Source organism: Megalobrama amblycephala, linkage group LG12 (assembly GCF_018812025.1).
Source record: "Megalobrama amblycephala isolate DHTTF-2021 linkage group LG12, ASM1881202v1, whole genome shotgun sequence".
Classification (NCBI taxonomy): Eukaryota; Metazoa; Chordata; class Actinopteri; order Cypriniformes; family Xenocyprididae; genus Megalobrama; species Megalobrama amblycephala.
This window is the reverse complement of record NC_063055.1, coordinates 6,499,458-6,520,433: the sequence shown is the minus strand read 5'-3', so window position 1 is coordinate 6,520,433 and position 20,976 is coordinate 6,499,458. Positions and strand designations below refer to the sequence as shown.

Genomic DNA, 20,976 nt, shown 5'->3' with positions numbered 1-20,976 from the left:
CACAAGAGCTCTGCTAATGTTAGCATCATGATCAGTACATCATAAATCACGCTGCCACTTTTTATTAGCGTTACTTCACCCAAAAATGTAAATTCTGTCATCATTTACTCACCCTCATGTCGTTCCATACCCGAAAGACTTACATTCATGTTCAGAACAAAGATATTTTTAATGAAATCTGAGTGATTTCCGTCCTTCCATTGACAGCTGTGCAACTAGCACTTTGACGCTTCACAGTCCACATTTTCTGAAGAGATATGATCGCTTTATGTGGGAACAGATTGTATTTAGGCTTTTATTTACATATAAACATTCATCAACTCTCACATCAGTTATGGTAAACAGAAGCTCAAACGTGTTTGCTTGACATGTGACAACCAATGAGGTTCATTCTCGTGTCTTTCTCAGCACATTTGAGCTTCCGTGAGAACCAATTAGGTTCATTCTCGTGTGTTATGCAGCACTTCTGAGCTTCTGTGAGAACCAATGAGGTTCGTTCTCATGAGGTTCATTCTCACGCGTCAAGCAGGTTCGATTGAGCTTCTGCTTATGTTCGCTGATCAAAATACGTTAAAATGGCAATGTGCGATTACCAATTAGTATTACATTTTGGGAAGATGTCAATGATTATAAGCCACCTAATTCCTCTTGAATTGTATCAGTAGACACCATTAGCAATGGAACACCTGGTCTTTTATGCATTAGAAGAGAAAGAGCTGAAAAGATTCCTCACTTTTCCGAGAGCATAATAATGAGCACACGCTGATACAGAGTCAAGTGATCTATGCGCACAACGTCAGCTACTGCAGCACTCGCAAGACTGTGTGTGTGTGTGTGTGTGTGAGTCACACTTGTTATATTCCGCTCTAGCTGTGTACGTGTTCACGCATTGACCCGCAGTCACATTCTCATGCATCATCCGCTCACGGGGCATTGCCATGGTGTTCTCTTTTGTTTGCAAATCAACCCGACACTAGCCCACATTATGCATATTTTCCCTTTTTTCACAGAGGAATACACTCACATAGCGGCTGCGGTCTGGAGATCTGTGCAGCACATTGTGTTCGGTGCTTCCTTCTGTAGGCAGTTCATCAAAGGCTTCTTTCTGAGTCACGAGTCCAACAGAAGCTGTTGTTTTCTGAATGGAAACTGGGCAGTGCTCCCAAAGGAGCCACTTCATTCATATCTGTTTTAAATTAGCAGCAGGAGTTGTTGTTGTTATTTTATTGTTTTAGGTTATCTGGCTTGCATTCTTTATAAATTGGCCGTGTATCCGCTAGCCTGCAGAGCTAGCATTACGTAAGCATGTCGTTTTGTGTAACGGCGTCCCACTCTGCCTTTTTTTCCATCGCATCCGTTTTTTTCCCTCTGTCTGTCGCACGCACCCATCCTCCCCCGCAGTCACCTCGGCGATGAGTGGCAGGTGACATCATCAAGACTTTCATTGAGCATGCCAGCACGGTTTTCAGTGGATAATCTGCATCACGCCGGCGACCGACCCCCCTCTCTAAGCCGCTACTGTGGCTGTCAATCTCAGATCAGTCGAGCGAAGGTTTATTGCTGCCGACGCATCAGCGTGCTGCCGCACAGACCGCATGATGAATGCTAATGCGACCAGCAGCAGTCAAATCCTAGCTGACGTGCCAACGTGACGGTGTTGTGCACAAATAGCAGATAATTCCCTCATTTAAAATGGTCACCTGTGTTGTAATACTTTGAAGATGTGTAAAATGCAATACTGCCTTGTTTTTTGGGGTTAATTGGCATTATATGCATCATGAGACCTCGGTTTATGTTTCTAGGTATTATTTTATTGGTACATTATGACATCTTGTGACTAGAATGAATGGAAAACGCAATTCTTTGAATTTCATATCAAGTGTTTGACCTTCAAATCGAGCCTTTACTACACATTTCTTGTCTTATTGTGAACTATTCACCAATGCATGTTAATCTATTACTATTGTTTCATTAAAATGCAATAACTTACATGGGTTGCTTGTGAATGTCATTCCATGTTGTCCTTTTTTTTTTTTTAAGTTATATTTATGGGCTTTTTGTGCCTTTATTTGGAGAGGACAATAGAGAGCAGACAAAGGGGGGCAGGATTGGCAAAGGACCTCGATACGGGAATCGAACTCAGGTCACCGTGAACACATTTGCGCCATATGCCAGCGCACTAACCACTAGGCTATCGGCACCGACATTCCATGTTGTCTTTAACATCGCTCTCTGTCTCTATTGCTGTGTGTTCACAGGAGTGTTCCTCATTCCCTATGTGTTGTTCATATTTCTGGGAGGCATTCCGATATTCTTCCTGGAGATAGCGCTGGGTCAGTTTATGAAGGCTGGAAGCATCAATGTGTGGAACATTGCCCCTCTTTTTAAAGGTTTGCTCTATCTTTATGCTTTACCTTACTTTTTTAGTTATGATGCTATTTTAGGTTGTCCCTTAAAACATTGCACATGCATTCTTTATTTAATTTTATTTTAATCCTATTATTATATTATGTTATATTATATGATGTTATATTATATTATATTATATTTAATTTATTAGGAGAATAAATTAAAAAAGTGCTTTTATATATAACAATATGTTGTATTTAATAATACATAAATAATAGTGTATACATAAATGTTATATATAATACAATATTTTATATGTATTTAAAATATAATAATATCTATAATAATTATATTATATTATATTATATTAAAGTAGAATAAATTACAAAAATGCTATTTATATATAATAATATTTTATATTTATATATAAAATATTACAATAACTATAATATAGTATTATTATAATATTAATAATACTATAATAATTATTATATAATATACTGTATATTATTATATAATAATTATTATAATATTATATAATATTATAATGCATAATAGTAAAAATTTCACCTAATATCATCAGTACAAAATATCTATATCACATAATATCTAGACTTTGTATTCTGATATATTTCAAAATTATAAACATATTTTATCACGAAAAGGGTGCAAATATATTATTACAATTATGGATGCTCTTAAAGGGTTAGTTCACCCAAAAATGAAAATGATGTCATTAATGACTCACCCTCATGTCGTTCCAAACCCGTAAGACCTCCGTTCATCTTCGGAACACAGTTTAAGATATTTTAGATTTAGTCCGAGAGCTTTCTGTCCCTCCATTGAAAATGTATGTACGGTAGACTGTCCATGTCCAGAAAGGTAATAAAAACATCATCAAAGTAGTCCATGTGACATCAGTGGGTTAGTTAGAAGTTTTTGAAGCATCGAAAATCCATTTTATTCAGCATTGTCTTCTCTTCCGGTATCCTTTTCATTGAATTGATTCCATTGAATTGATTCCATTGAATCCTTTCATCTGTCGGCGATGGTAATGCACTTTTACGTCGCCGTGGTTGTTTTTGGCGATTAGGACATCCGTGACATGCACACTTACGCACCATTTTAAAAAATATAGCAATACCAAAATACAAACAATGTAGAATAGCTTGAATAATGCGTGCGTCTCCCTCAGACTGTAAACGAAGCTCGGGCGCACCGGATAACACGTCAGCAGCGTCACTGCGGAGTCGTGAACCACACTCCGGAGCAGAAGGGGGCGGTAATGCACCAATAAGCTGGATGCCAACCGCCGTAAAACAGGAAAGAAGAAGAAGCAGCAGAGTCGTGAACGCGGATTGAAAACAGACCCGGAAGAGAAGACAATGCTGAATAAAGTTGTAGTTTTTGTTATTTTTGGACCAAAATGTATTTTCGATGCTTCAGCAAATTCTAACTGCCCCTCTGATGTCACATGGACTACTTTGATGATGTTTTTATTACCTTTCTGGACATGGACAGTCTACCGTACATACATTTTCAATGGAGGGACAGAAAGCTCTCGGACTAAATCTAAAATATCTTAAACTGTGTTCCGAAGATGAACGGAGGTCTGAGTGAGGGTGAGTCATTAATGACATAATTTTCTTTTTTGGGTGAACTAACCCTTTAAGTATATTCTTGCCTCATTCTGTAGTTTAAAGACAACATGTAATCAAATTTAACTCTATTTACTGCCTGAATGCATGGTTCATCAGTACATGTTATGTAAGGGATACAGTTCAGCTGAAGGGTTTATTTTTAATTGATTTAAGTTCAATGCATTTTGAATGCTGTTTCATGCTGTGTTTTACTGGTTTGTTTTAGGACTTGGCTATGCCTCCATGGTGATTGTGTTCTTCTGTAACACGTACTACATCATGGTACTTGCCTGGGGTTTCTACTACTTCATAAAGTCCTTCAATTCCCCGCTGCCCTGGTCCACCTGCGACAACCCATGGAACACAGAGAACTGCATCGAGATCTTCCGCCACGGCGAATGCCTGAACGGCACCATTGTCAACTCCACATTTGGCAACCTGACGTGCGAAGAGCTTGCAAATGGGCGTTCTCCTATTATTGAATTCTGGGAGTGAGTTGTTTTTTATGCTATTCATTTCTCTTTGTAATATTCAAATGCCTTTTATGTAAGAACCACTCCTGACAAGATTTATGTGTTTTTGTTGTTTAAATTTAACTTGCATTTCTTACTTGGACATGTTGTTTTACTGTTAATAAATCCCACATGTCAGAGCTTGTTAAACACATTTGGTCACATAGTGCTGCCTGTACAATCTGGATCTGTGTATGAGGTTTATGAATTTCGTATTATTGGCTATGCAAGGTGAAATCTCAGATTTGGAAGGACATCTGTTTACAGAGCACATGGATTGACCGTTCAAAACGGTTCATGGTTAGTTTTCATGTCATCAGTGACAGTAGACTATACAACTCTGGAAAGTCGTCACTTTCAAGCTACATGTGAGTTAGGTAGTTATGAATTAAATAAATTAAAAATAAAAACTGCAATGAAGCAAAGCTTTGTGAGCGCTATACAGTGCTTTCATTCATGAACGTCTTTCTCCATCTCAGGAACAAGGTTCTGAACATCTCGGATGGGCTGGACCAGCCAGGCGCCATGAACTGGGAACTGACGCTGTGTCTGTTGGCTGTGTGGGTGATGGTTTACTTCTGTGTGTGGAAGGGGGTGAAGTCAACAGGAAAGGTGAGCACAATCTTTCTTTCTTTAGTACTTGTCATTGCATGTGTGAATCTTGCGTGGGTTGAAGAGAGGTAAAAGCAGTCACATGGACAGCAGAAAATCAGATACCTGCACTACATCTTAAGCTTGGTTACGTAACAGTTAGAGAATATTGTTAACTAGTGTTGGCAATAGCTCCTCCAACTTCAAAATCGTCTGACATCTGTAAAGGCCATTTGTAAAGGCCATTTAACTTTGCACATTTTGCAGTGCTTGATGCAGTTATGGGATTGCCTTTTTCACAAAAGATCATTTTGGATCTTCTGTAAGCGTTTTCACATCAGGAAGCACCTTCACTATTTCAGTGTTTTATAATTCAAACAGCCATTTTTATCTAATCTGAAACTTTAATTAACTTGAATTCACTCTGCAGGTCATTTCATATGTTCTTATGTAATCTTGTTATTATGCTGCACATAAATTCATAAAAATATGATGTCAAAGACTGCATCTTATTTAATTTCCCAGGTTGTTTAGCTCAAGTGCAATGTGACTTTCTTGTGTAACCTTGATTCGCATAGCTCCACCCACTGCTGCTCTATCACAGTAGTGCTGAAGTGAGGCAGAAAGGTAGCCATAGCAACATTATTTGCCATGGGGGTGTGGCGGGAAATATTACAAAGTGCCTTGTCAGGGAGGCTCTCTGAGATTGGTCGGTCACGAGCGGGTGTCTGCAGTGGGACGTGATAAGGTGCTCGTACAAATGGCCAACAGCCATATTCTCTCTCTGGGAGGCGGGATCATATGAACCCTTAGTGATATAATTACTTCATTTTATTTCTGCTGCGTATTGCTGTGTAGAAGGTCATCCTTGTATTACAGACATGGTTTGTTTTGTTCTAAAGTCTGCTGTGTTACTCCTGTGTACTCAAAGCAGGGCTTAGTGTTTCTAGTAAACAATTAAAGAAGGCAAATAATGGAAAGTAGGTTATTTAAACTTGTTTATTTAGTTAAATATTTAGTTGCCAACTTGTGTTTTTCCTATTTCATTGATGGAAAGGACACTGTGAGTAAGCGTTGAGTCAAGCTCATTCAGATGACTGACACACACACACACACACACACACACACACAATAAGCCACTGTTACAGTGTGCTAATTGGCTATTTCAGAATCTGATTAATTATTACGGTGCACAAATACTAAGCGGCAGATTACCCCAGATTCACAGCCCTCATGGGAATTAGAACAGAGTTTGTTTACTGACAGTATTTTTAGTTCAGGTCTATTTCTGCATTTTTTTACACACTTGAAAGTGGCATGGACCGAATCTTAAAGTCAGAGCTGGTAAAAGAGTTATGGCAGGAGTGTTTGATTTTGCATCAGACAGCTAATTCTATGTAGTCCATTATTAAAGGTGCCCTAGAACTTTTTTTTAAAAGATGTAATATAAGTCTAAGGTGTCCCCTGAATGTGTCTGTGAAGTTTCAGCTCAAAATACACCATAGATTTTTTTTTAATTCATTTTTTTAACTGCCTATTTTGGGGCATAATTAGAAATGAGCCGATTCAGGGTGTGTGGCCCTTTAAATCTCGTGCTCCACGCCCCAAGAGCTCGCGCTTGCCTTAAACAACATAAAAAAAAGTTCAAACAGCTAATATAACCCTCAAAATGGATCTTTACAAAGTGTTCGTCATGCAGCATGTCTAATCGCGTAAGTACAGTGTTTATTTTGATGTTTATTTTGAGGCTATGCTCCGTGGCTAAAGCTAATGCTACACTGTTGGAGAGATTTATAAAGAATGAAGTTGTGTTTATGAATTATACAGACTGCAAGTGTTTAAAAATGAAAATAGCGATGGCTCTTGTCCCCGTGAATACAGCAAGAAACGATGGTAACTTTAACCACATTTAACAGTACATTAGCAACATGCTAACGAAACATTTAGAAAGACAATTTACAAATATCACTAAAAATATCATGTTATCATGAATCATGTCAATTATTTTTGCTCCATCTGCCATTTTTTGCTATTGTTCTTGCTTGCTTACCTAGTCTATTGATTCAGCTGTGCACATCCAGACGTTCTGCCCTTGTCTAATGCCTTTCATAATGTTGGGAACATGGGCTGGCATATGCAAATATTGGGGGCGTACACCCCGACTGTTACGTAACAGTCGGTGTTATGTTGAGATTCGCCTGTTCTTCGGAGGTCTTTTAAACAAATGAGATTTATATAAGAAGGAGGAAACAATGGAGTTTGAGACTCACTGTATGTCTTTTCCATGTACTGAACTCTTGTTATTTAACTATGGCGAGGTAAATTCAATTTTTGAATCTAGGGCACCTTTAAGATAGAATAGTATAATTCTGTATTTACCAAAATGGACGACTGCGTCACGACTGCATTAGTTTGATCAAAAATACGGTAAAAACTGTAATATTGAGAAAAATAATTGCGATTTAAAATACCTCTAATCATTTATTTTAATATATTTTCAAATGGAATTTAATGGCAAAAGCTGAATTCTATTACTCCAGACATCAGTGTCACATGATCCTTTGTAAATAATTGTAATAGGCTGATTTGATGCTCAAGAACCATTTCTTATATTAATATTTTTGTGGAAACCGTGACACTTTTTTTTCTTTGATGAATAGAAAGTTAAAAAGAACAGCATTTATTTGAAATAGAAATCTTTTCTAACAATATGAATATTTTTACTGACACTTTTGATCAAATGAATGCATCCTTGCTGAATAAAAGTAGTAATTTATGTAAAAAATTATAATCTTACTTGTCCCAAACTTTAGTTAATAAATTATATTTATTTTTATGATAAATAATCAATATATAATTTAATTTTGTTCTATTAAAATATATACTTATATATATTTTAATATTATTTTATTATATTATTTTTATATATATTTATATATATATATATATATATATATACACACACACATACGCACACATTTTAAGATAAATTAAAATAGAAAAAAGTTATTTTTAATTTTTCACAGTACTACTGTTTTACTGTATTTTATGTGTTAGAGGGCGTCGTTTTTCGTTGATATGTCAGGATTTATTATTGTTCTTGTCAGGACTACTAGAGATGACATGGTGCTCTGGACTGTGGACAGACAAAGATGTCGGAATGACGTGGAGAATTCAAAAAGCTCTTGCTATCCACAGCACGTCATAAACAGTGACCGTGTTTTTGCTGTAACTGGGCAGCAATGTACTTTATGAGTTGAGCTCGCCTTCCTGAGGGAATTCAGAAGAGAGTTTTGAAAGAACAATTGAAGTCTGTGAAGAGCTAGGGCTGAGCAGCGTGCTTTAATGTGATGGGCTTGATCTAGAACGGCTGTCCTACTTTTATGTGTCTATGTGGAGCAATTACAGAAGGCTGCCAGCCTCGTAAGAACATACTGTGAGCCAAGTCCATAAACCAGCAACACTTGGAATGAGCACATCTCATTTAAATGCTCCCTGATAACAATCCGTCTCGTATCGTCGAAGTTCAAAGTTCACACCGTTTGGACCCAGCCACTGAATCAATAAACCTCTCCTTGCTAAAGAAAATCAGCAATGATCTGATAACAGAAGGCAGTGAGACGTGCGGTACATGCTTCTCGGCTTTTTCACATGACAGAATGCTCAGCATGTGACTAACACTGTCCTTGCTGAGACCCGCGAGAGATAAAAAGTATTTTAGAGATGCAGTGCAACAAATTCCCTGATATAAATCTACAGATAATATTGGCTCGTACTAGATTATGTTATCTGGATTTTATGTGGCTTTCTACAATCAGTCTAGCAAACGCTCTCAAATGCACTGCCAAAATCATTCAGCAAACAAGGACGCTTATTAAACACGGAAAATAACATATGATTGTCGAAAATGTGATTTTTACATTTTATGAAGAAAATATGAGTGGTGCTTTCTCATGCAACACCATGTTGTGGGTGGTTGCCAGGATGTTGCAAGGTCATTGCTATAGGGTGTTTTGGTAATTCTGACCTTTTGGAGAAATAATAGCATATCTCTGTTCAACAAACACGACTTGAGATATCGGTTGCAAATACGACACGAGGATGAGTTTGTGGCAGAGTTTAATACTTACGCCTAATACACCGCTAAAACATTAGCAGTATTAATAGTAATAACCTTAGCAAATGCAACTATTAGGCTAGAACCGTAGGCAGTAATGTTTTTTATTTCAACTTGGAAATAAAAGATTTTAGGATTTGAAAAAATATATAACAAATAAACGTTTTGCATGAAGATTCTGCACAATTTTTAAGTCGTTAATCTAATAATCAAAATGAGACTACTAATCAAATAGGCTACTATGATGTTTTATGGCAAATGCTTGTGCTTCAAATACCCCAATATTAGCAATATTATAGTAAGAGCCTTAGCAAATGAAAATAAGTTTAAGGGTTAGTTCACCCTAAAATGAAATTTCTGTCATAAATTACTCACCCTCATGTCGTTCCAAACCTGTAAGACTTTCCTTCATCTTCAGAACACAAATGAAGATATTTTTGATGAAATCTGAGTATGTTCTTCTCCATAGACAGCAACACAATTGACACTTTGACATTTCAAAAGAAGTTATAAAGAGATCATAAAACTAATCCATATGTGGTTTAGTCCAAATTTCAGAAAATTTTGACTAAACTGCTCAATTCATATGGATTAGTTTTACGATCTCTTTAAGAAGTTTTGAAGCGTCAAAGTGGCAGTTAAGCTCTCAGATTTCACCAAAAACATCTTCATTTGTGTTCTGAAGATGAACGAAGGTCTTGCGGGTTTGGAACGACATGAGGGTGAGTAATTAATGACAGAAATTTCATTTTTTGGGTGAACAAACCCTTTGAAACCTAAGCTAAGCAGCGAGTCATATGTAATGAAATCAGTTAACTTGAGTGCGTTTCTTGTTTTTGTCTTTCACAGATTGTGTATTTCACTGCCACGTTCCCGTATGTGGTCCTGATTATTCTCCTTGTGAGGGGCGTTACTCTTCCCGGAGCTTATGATGGGATCATGTACTATGTCAAACCCAATTGGTCTAAGCTAGGAGAGGCACAGGTGAGTCTTGTAGTTAGCTCCTTTAGCTTCATATCTCTCTTTGGATGAAATCATCTGCTTTTATCCAAAATCAATGTAAATGTAATTCAATACGCTTCACTCTTTCTTAGTTTATTTACGATTCTCCCTCTACTATACACAATACTTTAATACTGTTTCTAAGCACTTTTAAACTTGACATTTATGTCTTTCTCCAGAGCACCTGGAGCCACTTTGAGCTCAATAATCATTTCAGAGGTGGATCTGTTTGTCTGACTGTCATTACTCTTTTTGTCTTTCTCAGGTCTGGATCGATGCTGGTACTCAAATCTTTTTCTCCTACGCTATCGGGCTCGGAGCCCTCACTGCCCTCGGCAGCTATAACCGATTCAACAATGACTGCTATAAGTAAGCCTCCATCAGCCTTGAAGAGACAAGGACGCGTTTTGTTATGCCGTCTTGCGATCTTTCTGAATCAACGTGTTTTCTTTTCGAAAGACGTTGTGTCTAGTATGTTCACCCAATCAGAGAGCCCTGACCTTGTCTTATAAGAGGCTAGATTGTGTGGCTAGCAAAGAGTAAACAGCCTCTCACTTTAATCGATCTCAAATGTCCTGCATACATGAGCAACCAGATGCACTGAATCAGCAGTTCTTTGCTTTGACTTTAATGTACAAAGCACTTAGGCTGGTTATATATACATTGAACATCTGGGATTTTTCTTATTTAAATTTTATTTTATTTTTGGATTCAAATATCCAAAAACCACTAGAACAATGTTATATATTTTGTTGGCTTGCGTACTTACATTATCCCAGATGTTTAAAAGATTGTTCAAATCTAGAGAAATTATAACCAGGACACGGACCATGCCCGCCCGTCGCCTATCAATGACATCGAACCTGCGTTACCCTCAATTTCTGGTATTATTTTGTAGAAACCATGGGAACATCAAAGACGCTTTAATATATTATGTTTTATTAGACAAGGGAACAACTGTTTGGATACATTTATAGACAGAAAACGAATCATTGTTATATAGCTCAACATGTTAAGTCTTATTGTTTGATTCTGATTTTCCACGAGTACCATGTTTTTATGCCTCAGAAAAACATTATTTTGTCAAGTGGCTAACATAGCATCTTCTTCTTCATTTATATATATTACTTTATATATTATGAATGTATAAAGTACATGATATCCCACATGAAATCATGTTATTTAATGCATTATACTTGAGTAGATATCTTAAGGCAGATATAATTGACTATAAGATGGCATTATTATTATACATTATGAATGCATTTTAATGCATAAACATTATAACATTTATAATACATTGTATACAGTACATAGGCTTCATCCACACGAAGCCAGAACTTCTCAAGAAATATCTGCGTACACATGAAACCGACTCAAAACGATGAAGATACATGCCAGACCAGTATGTGACGCTGTAATTCTGCCACAGAGATACACTAAAAACAGAGAATAAGACTTCGAGCATGCGCATAAACCTTGTGCACTGTATACAAACTTTAGTAAAGCTTAGTAATAAAGCTTTACTTTAGTGAAGATAATAGGCTTAGTAGCTTCTGCAGCACGAACACAAGCATGTAGTCCGCCATTGTTGTTGTTGTTGCTGTTACGTGACGTAGTAGTGTCTGAGTAGGGTCGAAACATGGGGTGATGACTAGACTGGGTAAACCCAGCCTGATCTGCCGGCGATTTGATTTCGCCCGGCAACTCAGTCTGGAAACCCATACATTAATTTCTACTGTGTCTGTTACACTTTTGCGGGAACCAATCACAGACTGGCTTATCCACCTTGCTCGTTATTGGCGGTTATAACACGATGACGCTGGAGAAGCGATGGCAAGCACGACTGTCAATCCAATTTCTTTTAACCTCTCGACGTTTAGCAAACAAATCGCTCGAGTGGGTGTAAATACCACTCACTTTCATGTTTTTTTGCACAACCTGCAAAAATCGCTCGATGCCATTGCTGCTTCTGCAAACCGCTGATCAATGCTACAAACTAAACCTGTCTGGTGTTTTCGCGTCCCTCTGCAAAGTACGTCACCCGGATCGTTGATCTGATTGGTTGAAGGACTATCCAATTGCGTGAATAATGCTCGTTGATCACATCTCTTGTGCAGTAAAAATCACATCTCTTGTGCAGTATAGCAAACTCCCCAGACCAATGTTCAATTTTAAATTGAACTTGGTCTGGTGATAGCCAGACAAGGTGATGACATTATTGTTTCACAAAATATACGGATTTGCTGTACACATAAAAATGAAAGGGTGTCGTTTTCAAATGTATCCACTCTGGGACCCGGTTTCAAAAAATAGTGGTTTCAGGCTCCCAAAATGGCAGATTCATCTGGACAAAACGTCAATACGATGCAAAATTTTTACGTATACAGTTAAATGCGTCTCCATGTGTATGGGCTCTAAATATGTTACACAACCACCTGACTGCATTAAAACACATGCCACAACTGTGCTGCAGTTAATGTTTTCTTCTTCTCTTCTCAGGGACGCTTTTGTTCTGGCTTTTATTAATAGTGGCACCAGTTTCTTTTCTGGTTTCGTGGTCTTCTCCATCTTGGGTTTCATGGCATCTGAGCAAGGTGTGGACATCTCTAAAGTGGCTGAATCGGGTAAGAGTCTACAGTCATTTACTTCAATACAGGTGACAGATTATGTACTATACTGGAAAGTAAGACAAACCAATGTATATTTTTGAAGCATATTTATGTGTGTGTGCCATCCAGCCCTGATCTTAGTACCAGGCCTGAAACAACATGCATCTTAATGCAGGTGTTCAATAATTCACTTTGACTTGTTTTTAGTGCTCATACGTGAATGCATTTCTGACCTGGGGCTGGTTCTTGTAAATCATTTATGAGATATATAATATTTAATGCAAGAATGATCTGCTGAAAATGAATGAAACATGCATTGTGTGAGTCATGAACATATGTGATATGCTGATGATGATTATGGTGATATTCTATTGTAAATGAATTTCAATGCAGTGTGATATGTGGCTTGTATTGTGTATTACTGTAAATGTTTATTGTTGGTTTGACAATATCACTGAAAGCAGAATATAAATGACAATCATGTTTATATTTATATACAATGCTATTTGCTCTTAGTCATATTACTGTGAAAGGGAGCAGACAATTAGCAGTTTGTTTTATGTGTGTGTGTTGTGTGTGTGTGTGTGTGTGTGTGTATGCATACTTTTTTGTGTGTGCAAGTTTATAATGGTAAATAACAGATAATGGTCCATGAATTAACACAGCTGTATGTCACTCATTATTTTTGTATTGGGTGGGATAGTGCGTGTGTGTTTGAGTGTGTGAATGTTAATGTGTCTGTTCTGAATGAAGGTGTGTGTGTGTGCGTATGTTTGTAAGCTTTTGCTATCACAATTAGTGCAGTCTTTTTCCTGTATGCTGTCCTCCATGAACACAAACACTTTATAAGGACTACATGATTTCTAAAATGCAATTCCTTGATTTGCACACATAAAAGCAAAGACATTTATTGCCTACATTTATTTTAAGTCTAATTTTATGTTTATTTGACCTAGAGTGAAATACTGATCATTCATAATAGAAATGAACAGACATCACAGCCTAGACTAATACTACGCGGCATAAATTTAACCCCCCGCTTGCTCTTCTATGACGCTTATGCATGCAGACGTGGAGCTCATAACACATTGGCCTACATGTTTCACATTTAAAGTGTGAATAGCAGGCATTCTGTCGCTTAGATTTCTGTGAAGTTAGCACTAATAATCTGTATATAACATGACTATCCTCCAGAATTGGCACTAGATTCATGTCTTTTTTTTTTTTTTTAAAAAAGAAAGTCTTTATAAAAGCTTGTTGCATAAAGAATATATGCGCACAATAAACATTTCACCCTTTGAAGATGAGGGAAACCACCAAATATTCAAAGTTTCTGTACTGATTTCATCAAGAATAGTGACCATGAATCTAGACTGTTAGGTAAAAGTCATTTATGTTTTATAGCCATCTTCTTCATACGCTGTAAAAAAAAAACTATTTAGTAAAGAAAACAAAGGTTATTGGAGTATGTTTTGCTAGACAATTCTGTTTCAGTCTTTCTATTTCAAAATTTCATGTTTAATTCAGTGTTTCTTGATAATTATTTGTGAAAATTACTATCAGTTTCTGAGTGAAAATTGTTTCAAAGCAAACTATATAATAACTCAATTATAACTATAATTTATAATAATAACTAATAATTTCTGCCAGACTCCCGTCGGATTCTTTTCCACCGGCTGTAGACGTGAAGACAACACTTCCCATGATTCCGCGAAATCAAGGTGTCATCAAGTTACGCCTTTGTTTTAAATAAGTGACCTCTAGTGGCGAAAAATTACATATTGTGCCTTTAATAAAGGCTTGCTAATACCATTATTTCTCGGTTTAAAAAAACACAACCTAGTGATTTTAATAAGCAACATTTTACAATCTGGCTGTTAGAAATTTGTGAACATCACGTCATGCTTTCAACAGTGTTTTCTGTAGAACTAAAGACAATATTTGATAGAAATTTTAGATTCACTGACTCATCGACCCATCATCTGCATGCATGTGCATTTAACAGGATTTTTAATCAGTAAAGTGATTAAACTATATCATAATAAATCTTTGGGCATGAAATTTAAATTATGACATTGATGTGAACCAAAGTTAGCCCCAGAAAGTTTAAACTCCTAAGCATATGAGCTGGTGGGTATAAAGAAATCCGAGACTTTTTTTCCCCTCTATATAAACCTCAATAGACCTGGTTTAAAATGGTGCAGCTTTCCATTGGAGCTCCATTTTGTATTACTCTTTCTACTGCATGGTAAATTACTGTCATATCAAAATCAGCTTCAGCAGAAGCAGTGCACTGGTTTGTTGAGCCTCAGTAAAGGACAGCATGTTCTTAGCCTGAAGGAGAGACTGTTCAGTAGACAGCTAGACTGTATAAAGTGATAATATTTTTAAATGACCTGGCAAGATGCCACTGACTTCATACAAAGTGACCCTCACGTCCTTGAATTTAATGAATTTTCATAGGATCGCTGCATGAACGTGTCTGTGATATCATACCAGTGTACTGCGTGTTATAAAGGGGTCAAATCATGAGGGATCACATGTCCTTGTGCTTTTCATGATGCCAAGTTAAGTTTATTATTAATGTAAATATTAACTAATTAAATTGAATGTAGCTTGCGATTTCTTCTCAATGAACTAAACACCGCTTCTAGTTTCGGAAGTAATTATTCAAGACTCTTTTTCATGTTCATATTGATGTTTTAAATTCAGCATAATAGATCCAGCCACTCGGGGACCAAATTTAGTTGCTAATCTGCAATCTATATTAATTTTAGTACTTGGTTTTGGTACTGTCATAGTTGTGGCTGGTTTAAACACAGGGAAGAGATAGCTTTTAAATTCAAGTCACATATATTTTGCAGCTTCACAATGTTTCCATTCACCTATTTTCATGCAAATTTTGGGTTATCGATTTAAAAAAATGCACGGCATCTCAAAGTTTGTCATCAAAATGATTTGGTTTAATTTCCTCCTCACACTTTTGCGTTGTATCCGAACGCTAGCTAACATGACAGCGTTTATTGTGTTTCGTCTGTGCGCCCTGAAAAGCAAGTCATTTATGATGGAAGACAAAAGAGCCACAGTTTCCTCCCTGATTGCAGCAACTTCCTTTTTTTATTACTAATATTTTGCATCATTTTTCCCGTGAAGTGATGATTTTGTTCTCTTGAACACATGAGATGGAAACACTGCTTTATTTGCAAATGTTTTCTGTGATATTTAAATTTTGTGCACAAGTTAAATTAGCATTTTTGGGAAACATAGCTACTGTAATAAACTAGAAAATATTAATTAATAGAAAATGTTCTATTAATAATAATATTAATTTAAAAAATATATATATATATATATATATATATATATATATATATATATATATATATATATATATATATATATATGTTCAAAGTTATTAATTTATGAAACAAGTACAATTTCAGCTGTAAATGTCATTATTCAGCTCAGTTTAGTCCAATGATTTTCAAATCAGAAACCCAAACTATGGCTACTGATAAAACAAGATGAAATAAAATATGAAACAAATAAATCTAAACTGGGAAAAAATGATATGACCCCTTTAAGAATACATCCAGAACACACATATGCACACACACACACACACAGACATGTTTTGAATGTGTCTAAGAATGTGTGAGAGTGTGTGTGAAATCTCATCTGCGTGTGTGTGTGTTGGTCCTTGTCTTCTAGTGTGTTGTCTGTGTCAGTATGATGTTTAGAAACCGATCCTAAGGTCTAAATGAGCCTTTCTGTGTCAGTGGGCATGTGTTGTGATGTCCGAGTGGGTTGTGATGTGCTGTACTTCCAGACAACTTTGAAAAGGAAACCCATTGACACATTGTTTGTGGCTTTTTCTTATTTTTCATTTTCCTGCAGCACACAATCGGATGACAGTTAAAGTTAGAGAGCGAACCAGATTCCCCATCATAAATTTGATGCTTTGACTAGTTTTCCTTGATTGTATTCAGTCCCGTTCTATATATATATATATCTTGTGATTCATATATATTCATTTATATCTCTATATCTATATTTTGGCTTTATTTAAGTATTAATTTAAGGATTATTTAACCAGGAACTTTGCCTCTTGAGATGTGCACATCTCGATTTCAAGAGGGGTCCTGGAGCAGTCTGCCAACGCAGGTAAACCTCTGATATCTAATGTTAGCATTTACACCTCTACTACAGCCCAGCCCTAAAGTCAGCACCTACGAGCGTCTGCCGACACAGGCAGGCCCGACATGCACAGCATAGCCTAGCGTCATTCCACAATTAGGGTCATCCATCTTGAGAGACAAAGCTAAAGTGTGGAAAAGTTGTAAACTCAGTCTGTTTTAACCCCAACACAACAGAAACATGCTAATGTCTAGCACTAACATTCTCCAAAGTTTTGTCAGCACAGAAACTTCAGTGCAGTTCAGTGTTGAATCTCATAGGACAGTCACTTGACGTTAATATGACACATCCTTCTTCTGGCTGTTCACCTTGTATTTCCATTCAATTTTCCTGTATCTTGCTAGATTTATCAGCCATCTAATAAAAAAAAAGGTACTATTTGTTGTTAGGCCTGCCACGATTATTGATTAATCAACCAATCGTGGTTATTCAATCTAATCGCAGTTATTTGAAATAATCGCAATAATTGTGCATTTTAAATTTAAATCATATTTTGCTAATAAATAAATAAAAAAACACTGTTAGGGCTTCCCTCATACTAAATGAAGGTTAGTGGGTATTATATTATATTATATTATATTATATTATATTATATTATATTATATTATATTATATTATATTATATTATATACATTTTTACAGACTCAAAGTATATATAGGCCTATTTTATTATAATTCTATTATTATATACGATTCCAAGTAAAACAATAACACTGTAAGTGACATGAACACAACAGAATTGAATTGTTAATCGCAATTATTTGAATGACAATTAAAGTGGCTATATGTAGAATTCAGAAACGCTTGTTATTAGCGACACCGGTGGACGTTAAGTGAACTACAGTCAGCAACTATTGCTTGTGCTCCTAACGTACAAGAGACTGAACGTGATCCAAGGCCCCGATATACTAACGGAAAAGTTCTTTTTCATTTTTCACTTAGAAGTAAAAAGTTGGAAATACCTCTGCAGTGATGTACTGTTAATGAACATCCCAAATGAATATGACCTTTAAATGAATATGTTACGCCGGCTGGGCCAGTGGTTTAAATTTTTTCTTTCTCTGCTAAAATTTTCACTGCCCCACCCCCCCAAAAAAATCAATAAATAAAAAGTTTTGTTGTTGTTGTTTTTTATTGTATTCTAATAAATAAGCCACCAAAATTTTAGATATCGTTGAAAATAATAAGTGAAATATAGATTCTATAAGTTAAATATATATTCAAAATCACTTAATTTAATGAGGATTAATAGATTAATCCTTGTTAAAGCTACAAAGTTATTCAGTCAAGAGCAGTGAGTGACTTTCTCTTTGTCTTTTGTTGTTTGATTAACATTAAAAACACAGATGGCAGCAGGAATATTAGTGTGCTGTCACTTTAAGACCAAATGCATGGATCCAATATACTGTTACACATGCGTTTTCTTTCTCATCTGTTTACGTTCAAGACATAATTGATAGTGTTTAAACGAATACTCACCAAGACGGGCATTTTGACATACTTTGTTGTGTATATTTTTCCGTTCAAGTGCAAGAAGACCCGAAAGAGAGCTCAATTCAGTACTCGTGAGTTCTCTCTCGTGGATTTTTGCGTTTGAATCTGTCTGTAGTTTGAATGAATCCCTTTTCTTTGCTCGACACATTGACATTACAGTACAGAATAGTTCTTTTGGTATTATCCTGAACATTGTATAAGCATTCATTTCATGTGTCATTGAACGGAAGAGAGGCTCTCGGGAGCGCGCGTAACATCACATCCTTTGGATTTTCCCCGCGAAACCGCCCAAGGCCTTCACATAAAAATCAGTCTACAGGCTTTCACAGACAACCTAGGAAGGTCTCGTTTTTTAAGTTTCATTACAAGCTTTGGCAATTTGCGATGCAAAAAGCGATTAACGTATGAAAATTCTTACATATAGCCCCTTTAATTGTCTGCACAGAATTCATGATCGTGACAGGCCTATTTGTTGTAAAGTCATGTAAAAACAGTGTGTCATTGGCAATATATCACTGGCAATGTATGAATATCCCAACTCTGCAGTTCCTTAAAGGGGTCATATAATGAGAAATTTAATTTTGCATGATCTTTAGACAAGGTCTAAATGAAAACTTTGAAAATCCAGTCCAAAAAGAGCATTTAAAACTTATTAAAACTAGTCTGTAAAAGGAACTCATTCTGAACTCAACACAACTGATGCATCATTGACACTTATAACATGGCACATCCAGTCATAATAACGTAATAATGTTTGATATAAACTATTATTCCTAAACAGCTGAAGAGCTAACTAGAGTAAAATATGTTAAACCGTGTGCTGTTCTTGTTTTGTATAGCAGAAGAATCTCAATATTAGTGATCATTTCTGAATAGTCTGAGTAGCACATTTCAGTGAAAAATGTTTTTATAAATCTGTCACTGTGTAATTCAAGCTTTGCAAAGAGTTTGTTTTTGATGGAAACTTTACATCTCTTTTTACATAGAAGTCTTAAAAGCAAAAGCTAAAAACAACCCATAAAACATGATTGTGACCTTAACAATGCTGCAAAAAAAAAATAAAAAAATACAAACAGTATCGGTGGAATTAATTAATTAAATAATAAAAGTGTACAACATGACCCCTTTAAGTATTTAGTTTTGCCTCTGTTTTGATTAAAATAGTTAATAAGCAGCTAATTTTAGAAATTCATGTCAGTTGATTATCGGCTCAGTTTAGTTTACATTTATTCATTTTTTGTCTCTTCATATTTTAGGACACACAACAACTTACAAATGTTACAGATGACAAACTCAAGACACACATTTGTACTAAACCAGCTTTTTAAATGTGTCTGACCATAAACTAACAGTATTGTAAATTTGTGTGCTGTGATACTTACCAGTATTATAGCAGATGACTAATGATGCTGGTAGATTTAGACGCCCTCAATATCTACATGCACTTACAGGCCTCTAATGAGACACTGCCTACACTACATTACGGTTCTTTCCAGTGAAAAGCATTAGACTGAAATAAACAAATGCTAGACACTCATAACAACTAAATGGCTAATTGAAATCTGCCTTCGTTATAGAGGAGCAGTAAAAAAAAAAAAAACAATAAAAAAAAAAAAAAAATAGGAAAAATTGAAATGCCCCCGTCCCCTTTTTTCCACGAGCTATCACTTCGTTTCACCTCATCCAGGTGCTTCTATCTCTCATACTCTCTCTTTTATTCAGTTCTGTCTCTCTCTGTTCCGTTGGTGCTGTACGTGTGTATGTGTGTCTGAGTTGCGGGCGGCCTGTAGCCCGTGGTGACGCGTCTCTCATGTTTCTCTTCTCCCCGCAGGCCCCGGTTTGGCGTTCATAGCGTACCCTAAAGCCGTTTCTCTGATGCCCGTGGCTCCGGTGTGGGCTGCCCTGTTCTTCATCATGCTGCTACTGCTGGGACTGGACAGTCAGGTCAGTTCACATTAAACATTTGAAAGAGAGCCAAAGTTTGAAGTGACACCTATAGAAATTTGATAAATTCTTTAATAAAATCTAAAATAAAAAATAACATGATTATTAGAATGTTGATGGAGATGAATTTTGTTTACTGCTTTAAAACTTATGACAAAATGCTAAAAAAAAAAAAATATTTTTTATTTGCATCAGATCAAGTAAAACATTACCACTGACTGAATATTTGAATTTATATTTGAATATTTATAAAAAATATTTTTCTATAAACTAAAGCTGTAATATTACCATAATTATTATTAATAATATTTTTAATACCATCAAGAAAAATGTAACCACTGACTTCTTTATTTATAAAGTAATATTTAGAATATCTATTAAAATAATACTATTATAACACTATAATTTATAAAAATATTATTAATTTTATATTTATTAATATAAATTATTTATTTATATTATTGTTTTAAATATTAAATATTTAAACTTAATATTTCTTAAGTTTAATAAAATCTAAG

At 35.8% G+C, this 20,976-nt stretch overlaps 1 protein-coding gene across 4 annotated transcripts in view; it reads left to right on the top strand.

Moving 5' to 3' along the window:
• The window catches only part of slc6a8 (solute carrier family 6 member 8), a 40,616-nt gene that overhangs the window by 12,066 nt on the left and 7,574 nt on the right, over positions 1 to 20,976 (top strand). For 3 of the 4 annotated variants that reach the window (XM_048210412.1, XM_048210411.1, XM_048210410.1), the window contains exons 2-8: positions 2,259 to 2,390; positions 4,216 to 4,480; positions 4,981 to 5,113; positions 10,059 to 10,193; positions 10,477 to 10,580; positions 12,714 to 12,838; positions 20,346 to 20,458. In XM_048210412.1, the coding sequence (XP_048066369.1) occupies positions 2,259 to 2,390; positions 4,216 to 4,480; positions 4,981 to 5,113; positions 10,059 to 10,193; positions 10,477 to 10,580; positions 12,714 to 12,838; positions 20,346 to 20,458 (1,007 nt within the window). Of the gene's footprint in view, positions 1 to 2,258; positions 2,391 to 4,215; positions 4,481 to 4,508; positions 4,870 to 4,980; positions 5,114 to 10,058; positions 10,194 to 10,476; positions 10,581 to 12,713; positions 12,839 to 20,345; positions 20,459 to 20,976 lie in introns of those variants that run through there. The other variant, XM_048210413.1, reaches the window with a different exon arrangement.